Raw genomic sequence first — 8362 nt, forward strand, 5'->3', positions numbered from 1 at the left:
TACCTTATATTTCGTAAACAAAAAATTCTAAAAATAGAATATTAAAGGAAATTTTGCATCTGGCACACACATTACAAAATGATGTAGAAGATAGTTTGCTCAATGGGATTTAGTATGGATTAATTAATTATTATTTTGGTTCATGCATCACAAGTCATTAAACAAGATATGTTTGTAGACTTTCGCTAAAATACGAAAGGTCAATGCGTTTAAAGACGAGGATTTGCAGCAAAGAAATAGTCCTTATTGATTTAGAAGCTAATCCAAAAACAGCGGAATCAATGTTTACTTTTCTTATTCCATCCATCATTTTGAAACACATATGTTTTTGCCGAACATAGGCAGATTTATTTTTTACATTAGACCATGGAAGTAATATTTAATATTACTTCCATGATTAGACCAAAGATCGATCTTTTTTGCTAGTGTAAACGGGGTCTTAATGTCTGAACAGAAAGTGGCCATACTAACCCCCCAGCTTAACTAATATCTAACCTATTTTTACAGAAAGTTTTTGGTAAAGAAGGCATGCCGCGAGGTCGACCTAACTGGGTAGATGGAAAGGTACCACCTGTATGTGTGGTTTGCTAACGTCTTAAATCTATTTATAGCACAAACGCAAAACAACTCCAACACTGGTAAAATGTTGGTGTCTGATTTTGTCCTAGCTCACTGGAAATTTCTTTAATAAATGACAAAGCCTTATTTTTATATTTTCATACTGCACAGTAAATATTTTCTAAAAGGTGGGACAGGGGATTCTTGAATCAGATAAAATTAAGTATGGGTGTGGTAAAAACAAAAAAAAACAAAAAACAATATCTGTCATGAGGGGTCAAAAGGGCTTGGGTATGGAAAAATGAAAAAAAGGGGGAAAAAACCTGTACTTAAAATTACTAATTTTGTTTATTAAGGAAATTTCCAGTTAAATTAGAGTCAAATTTTTACAGTGTAGCATTTGTAAGTTATTGATGATATCTTTAATCAGAACAGTGAATTGTTTTGCAAAATATAGAAAATGTGAAAATTTGACTGTTTTATCATCTTGTGTGAATCTTTACATCTGTCTTTGGTTGGTAGGGAAAATGTGTATTAATCAAATTGTTCATATGAAATTATCTCAACTTCACAACTTGATTGTGAGGAAGACATTAAAGGCACACATTTTTCCTGAATTTTGCTTCTACTCTCACTAATATTCAATTATGTTAATACAGAGTTATTTCATTTCTATTTTCAGTAATTCTATTCTTAAATAATCTGAACTGCTGTTTCTGAAATGAATGGCTTTGAATGGAGCACTTTTATTTTCTGCTTATTTTGTGTGTGAAGCAAAAATGTTTTCTTTCTTTGGACAGCACATGTAAACTGATAATAAATCTTTGAAAAAATCTCATTTAAGTAGCACATTGTCTTCTTCTACTTATAAAATTAATGTTTTGGTAAATGCTTCAGTTGCATGAAAAACCAAATAATGAAAAGTGAATAGAAATAGGTACAAAATTTGTATTTTAAGCAGAAATATCATTTTCAGCAACCCAACAGCACAATGGGACAAAAAAACCATGCAGAAGTCACTATGAAACCTTCAATAATAAACTTACAAAGAAAGTGACGTAAAATTTACAAACTTACACTCACAATTGACAAGCCTAGAAATATTCACATATAATCTTAAAGAACTAATATCGATGTCTGATTTTTTTACACTCTAAATGGAAGATAAGAGGCAAAAAATAATTTTTATTTTCGTTTGTTTTGTAGTAAGAGTAAATATTTCACCTAAGAATTTTAAAAGAATACTGAGAGTCATTATTTTCGTTTGTTATAACCTTTATGTTACAGGAACCTAGAGAGTTAATATTTCATATGTTATAACTTTTATGTTACAGGATAGTTGGTTCCAGCAAGATCCTCCACCATTTCACAAAAGTCCTGTAAGAGATCAGGAACCTCCAAGGTATATTATATTTGTATAGGTTGTGTTTCTGTAAATATAGACAATGCAATTTCCCATAGGAACTCCTTTTACGGCTGAAACTGTACCACTTTAGCTAAGAAGTTTTGAAAAAAAATATATCCTAGAATAGAAATGCACCACTTTTTTCCAAAGGTCAAAATATAGAGCTTTCAGGCATATTTTCAACATTTCAACGAGTTTAAACTTGTACTTATGTTCTGTACTACCCCTACCTTCGCTATTGATCTCCTGTAGAAGTCAAGGTGCTATTTTCTTTTATAACTGGTAACATTCCCGAGTTATGTCTCTATGAGATGAAAAACAGAGATCATATCTGAGAACCAGTACATAAACAAAACAATTTATCTATGAATATCATATATCTCCACAAAAGAGGCATGGTTTGTGAAACAGCTGTATTTACAAAGTGCAACCTAAAGCGTAGACATTTTTTTTTATCTGAATAGAATTTAGTGCATTTCATCTGAATTATAATTGAAAAAAATTGCATAGTTATTTTTTATTTTAAGTCTCCCCTTCACACACCAATTTAACTTCTTTGAAATGAGTAAGCTAGGTTAACAATTAATTAACCCCATTAGATAACCTTTTTCATGTATTTTTAGAGATTGTCCAGCAAGTAATAAACTCTTAAGATAATTTTTATTTTTCAATAATATATTTTCAGAGACCGTCCAGCAAGTTATGGCAGAAGGCAAACTCCATCATATGAGGAAATTTTAGACTCAAAGCGAAGAGAGGAAGCTTCCTACAGGTAAAACATTAGATATACTGAGAGGGAGATTTGGTATGATTTACCAATGAGACATTTATCTCCATAGAGTTTACACAACGTAGACATTGTTTTGTATGAGCCATATAGATGTACCTGTGACTGTCTGTCTGTTGGTTATTATTTAATTTGCTTTTTGTAAATATCAACTAAGACACAAATGAGACAATTATCCAATAAGTCTTAATTACAAAGATGTAAGCATGGTTTTCTACCAGCCGTATTGATGTACACTTGACAGTCTATAATAATTTGATTTGGATTTGTGGTATGTCCATATATATGATGATATGCCAACATTACAGTTCTCATACAGTTTGATATTGACAAAACTTTTTCCTGAAAAATTTTCTAAAAGTAAAATAAAAAAAAAAATCCAAAGAAAATTCAAAATTCAAACGCATAATCCCTAATCAAATGACAAAATCAAAATCTCAAACACATCAAACGAATGGATAACAACTGTCATATTCCTGACTTGGTACAGGCATTGTATTATGTAGAAAATGGTGGATTGAACCTGTTTTATGTCTGGCTTGACGGAGTCAAAAAGCGAGACATAGGTATGCTGTTTCTGGTGATGGCGGCGGCGTCATGCAACAATGTATTAGTTTGTGATTAGGTCTAGTTTATGGTGAACTACTAGTGGTATGTCATTAAAGTCAAAACAATTGGTATGCAGTTGTATAAGTATTTGTACATCTCATTACCATGGAGATTATTTGGCCCCATCCCCTCCGTTATGGTCTATTGACTTTGAAACTTTGCTTAGTTTTCATGTACTAGTTTGTGATTAGGATAATTTTTGAGGAACCACTAGTGGTAAGTTAATGATAATTTGTATGCAGTTGAATAAGCATTGGCATATCTCATTTCCATGGAAATTATTTGGCCCCGCTCCCTCAGTCATGGTCTATTGACTTTGAAATTTTGCTTAGTTTACATGTATTAGTTTGTGTTCATGTTTGTTTAAAGGGAACTACTTATGATAAGTCAATGGTATTTGGTATGCAGTTATATTAGCTTTGACACATCTCATTTCCATGGAGATTGTTTAATCATATACCTTCTGTCATGGTTCATTGACTTTGAATATTTGCAAAACTTGTTATAGTTTTGCTATTTTAACAAATTTCAACATTTGCATTATCGAAATTACAAAACAGTGAGACATATCTCTGTGATAACATTTTATTTAGCTAAACCTCACACTTGTATGACAGTCACATCAAATTTGCACATTTTGAAATTGACATGCATGTGATACTTTGCTTTTATTTTAGACGATTTGAAGACCCAGAATACTCAAGAGGTGGTGGACTAGGTGGACCAAATGACAGGTATAAACATACAAATAGACCCTTGTCCAGAGGTAGACTAGGTGATAGGCCAAGATCTAGGGAGAGGTCTGCAGGTAGGCCAGGTGAATATGGTCCAAGATCTAGTAATAGGCCTAATGATATGATATATGATAGACTATATGATAGACAGAGCGATTGGCCATTGGAAAGGCATGTTGACGGGCCAAATTATGGCACAGAAAATAATCCAATGGAGAGACCTGGAGCAGCAAGGCCAATGGACAGACATATTACCAACCGGGAGATAGGCAAATGAACCGTCCTGGAGAGAGATTGTATGACAGGCCCATTTAGATTAAGCTATACCTTGGTATTAAGGTATTAAGTTGTGTGTAGCCACAGTAGTTTCTATGGTCATGAGTCTTAAAATCTTTTGCCACTGGTCCACACTGTTGCAACCTAACTCAAACTTTAGTAAAGTGGTAATTTCTGCATACTGTGGATTTATTTGATTTCATTTGAGAGAGTAGTTTGAGCTTTATCATAATTTCATCATTGTCTTTTAATAAGATAATAGAAAATCTGTATGTCATTGTTGATTGAATTGCTTTGTCTATAATAACAATCTTAAAAAAAATGAAATCCGAAAAATGTCATGAATCCACAGTGATCCTTTAACTACTTGATTGAGTTCACTGGAATGTTTGTCTATGTGCACTTTGGTGGTATGGTATCAACAAATTATATATGGAAAGCACATCATGGAAATATACAAACATTTCATGTGAAGGGAGGTAATATTCTCTCAGACTGTGAATTCATTTATTTTCGTGAGTATCAATTTTCGTGGATTGCTGAAAAATTGCATTTACATTGATATTTGATTTTGTGGTTTTGCTTCCAACTAAAGCCTATTGAAAATATGTAATTCATTGAACATTGGAATTAGTGGTTCACCTGTACCAAAAAAACGATTAATCCAATGAATAAAAATTAATCCACAGTAACTACATTTTCCTTGCCAATGTTTGTTAATATATTAGTTCAATCAATTGTATCAAACATAAATATTTAGAAAAATCAGCCCTGACTTATATTTATCAGTAAAAATCCAACATTCTTTTTTTTTTCTCTGTGTACCGGTAGTTCTTTTTTTGTAGATTGTCTAAAGACCTTGGTGTATAAGATGGGGATACATTCCATAGGCCAAACGCCCCAGCCAATTTTAAAATAACATAGCTGAATAATGATCCCCAGTCAGTATAAGCTCTAGATATATTTAAAGTCTATGGTACGAATCATTTGATTTGAGGAGACAGTCTGAGATATTTGAGAAAAAAAAATTAACTAATTTTTGCCTTAATTCTGGCTGTATCTGGATTGACAACAATAATCACTGTCCACTATTAGAAACAAAAATTTACAACAGAATTATTTAGCATATGAACATGATGAATAAAAACGGGCATTTTTTTTTGCTGGCAGGGGTTTGCATGTCTGAACGGAATGTCTGTTTTGCCGAATTGATATATCGAATACTTTTTTCAAGACCAGACTGCAACCTGCCTGATGGGTGTGGCCTTTATGTCTCCATTTGTCAACCGTCATTCATAAATTCGTTGTCATTTCAGTCTCATTCTTAGCCTTTGGTTGAATTGTAACTCCTCACTTCCCTTAATTTTGTTGGGTGAAACATATCAACCAAACATTTGGATAAGAAATTGCTTGTTTGTCTTTTTTAACTTGTGCCGGCTGTATTGTAAATTTCATTGAATACCCCGGCGTATATCTTGTTTACAAAAAGAAATCTGTGAAGTAATAATAACTTACATCAAAACAGCGACAATTTTCCATGTCTATTTTCTATTGACAAGTCCCACATCAAATTTATCAGTTCATAGCTTTGGATCCATACTATCATTTTATGATAGACAATTAATAGAGAGAATACAGCATTGAAAATATCCAACCCTTACACTTTACAGCAACTACAAAATATACATGCCCCACGCCAGTAACCATTTGGAAAGTGCATATTACACTTATTTTATGTTTTTAGCCCCAAAAAGGTCCCAAAAAATTTTCAAAACTTCGCCCCCCCTTTCCAAAAATCCTGGATCCGCCCCTGGTCAGTCCTGTGGTTTATTTGACCTTGACCTCATTTTCACAGTTCATTGCTTAGTGTTTATTTTTTGTGTTTTGATCTGTTGTTAAACTTTAAGCAATAGGTCAACTATAGTTGTTGTATGGAAGGATTGTAAGCTGTACATGTCTGTCTGGAATGGTTCATCTGACCTTGACCTTATTTTCATGGATCATGTTAAGTTTATGTGATAGTTATAGTAAAGATTCATATATTTAGGACTATCAACACAATATCAATGATTAGTAATAAAAGAGAGACATTTTAGCGAGTGCATCCTTGTCTTTATATGTCCAGCAATTTAGGGAGAAGGAAACCCAGTTTGAAGTGTCAATTCTTTCATTGAAACCGTCAGAAATAGAAATTCTGTTAATTCATATATCACTATGTATATATAAAAATATTTTGCTTCTTCTTTTCAGACCCTTGAACCTATACAAAAGTTCAGTAAAAAATAGGGACCAGTGACAAATTATCTTAATAAATGTTTATGTACCCATTTGGACCAGTGGAATACAAGATATGAGTAGCACATAAAAACTATTTTGTTTTAATTTTGTTATGCTAGTTCATGTTCACAAAATACATTCTTAAAGTTTTACGGTCACTATCATGAAGTATAATATTTGTATCTCAACTCACAACATGATTATGACGAAGGACATCTTAAGTTACAAAAATACTGATCTAGTCCTGATTGTAACATTATGACAGAGTGTGGTATCGGATGACTTGTGGTTCACATATAACAGGAAATACTTACACTGCCAACACATAAGGTGATCCTTTCATAGTTCAGAAGATCCCATCAATTTCTGTTTGCTACATTAACTTAAATATCTTTTCCCCCCCCTGATTTATTAGATTTGAACATCTACAACTAATGTTGCCAAGGTTTTATCTTGGTTGTCTTCTAGTTAGGAATTTGTTTATATGTTATTTAAAGGACTTTAAAAATTAACTTTTTCAAAAAAAAAATAATCATAAACACATTAAATATAACAACTTCAACAATATATTTTAAAGAATGATAACTTTATTTCAATGAAAGACAGGTTGATATGATCAACAATAACAAAATGAATGTAATTAAGTATCACCGTGTACAACAATCACAAAGACAGGTTGATATGATCAACAATAACAAAATGAATGTAATTAAGTATGACAGTGTACAACAATCACAAAGACTCCTACATCAAACATGTTTTAAACAAACCATGTACATGTATAAACTTTGGTCATTTGGTTTTATCAGGGGTTTTATTACCTCCCCTTTTTGTAATTTATTGGAGTTTGGTATTTTTGTTTATAGTTTATTTCACATTTATATCAACCAAAGTTTACTTCAACTATACAGAAAAAAATTGCCTTTTAACATTGAATTTCATAACAAGTTGTACTTACTATGAAAGGAAATAACTCATATATTATTGTATGATATAAGGAATTAAGGCAGGGGAGGTAATGCAAAAGCCAACTTAATATCAATACAAACATTTCTCAAGAGCATGAATACATGGGTACTGATATTAAAACGTTATCAATCAAATAGAATTAAATAGAAAACTCAACATGTTTGTGACAGAAACATAAAAGACAATAAAACATTCAGTAATGAATATATAAGATTTGAGCAACATACACAGACTTTACTATTTTTTCTAAAATAAAATTAAAATATATGAATATAAATCTGTTCCATATTTAAACATATAATCAAATGACTAGATTTCAATGACTAATTACATGCTTATAAGACTAGTAATGATGTCTGACCTATTGTGTCAATAGTTCAATGACTAATAACATGCTTATAAGACTAGAAATGATGTGTGACCTATTGTTTGAATGCTCTAAACTTGACTTCAACTAAAACATGTTATATAAAAGCAACTAAGAATATCTTGTAATTTATTTTTCAACAATGATGGAGACAGAATTTTTTTCAGATTAATTCCTGCTTGATAAGCATACTAGAAAAACAATGTTCCCCATTTTACTTTTTATCTTAGCATCATTAAACATCCTTTCTTAAGGTTATAAATATTTAAATTAAAGTTTGAAGCTGACAATAAAACTGTTAAAACATTCATTTCAAACATGTGAAAAATACTGTTTTTGTAATAACATCTAAAATTGTATTCATAAAAAAATAAAAGAAA

The 8362-nt window shown here is 31.5% G+C and overlaps 1 protein-coding gene across 2 annotated transcripts; it reads left to right on the plus strand.

The window, feature by feature from the left end:
* The first annotated feature begins 441 nt into the window (after positions 1–441).
* LOC143057670 (uncharacterized) lies at positions 442–4898 on the plus strand. Of its 2 annotated transcripts, none has more exons than XM_076231132.1 (4): positions 442–564; positions 1893–1960; positions 2649–2735; positions 4037–4894. In XM_076231132.1, the coding sequence occupies exons 1-4, from the start codon at positions 529–531 to the stop codon at positions 4368–4370; spliced, it is 525 nt and encodes a 174-aa protein (XP_076087247.1). In that variant the 5' UTR covers positions 442–528; the 3' UTR covers positions 4371–4894. The 2 variants fall into 2 exon arrangements, with proteins under 2 accessions (XP_076087247.1, XP_076087174.1); XM_076231059.1 differs by having other exon boundaries at positions 488–573; positions 4037–4898.
* The last annotated feature ends 3464 nt before the right edge of the window (positions 4899–8362 follow it).

Source organism: Mytilus galloprovincialis, chromosome 1, assembly GCF_965363235.1.
Source record: "Mytilus galloprovincialis chromosome 1, xbMytGall1.hap1.1, whole genome shotgun sequence".
Lineage (NCBI taxonomy): Eukaryota > Metazoa > Mollusca > Bivalvia > Mytilida > Mytilidae > Mytilus > Mytilus galloprovincialis.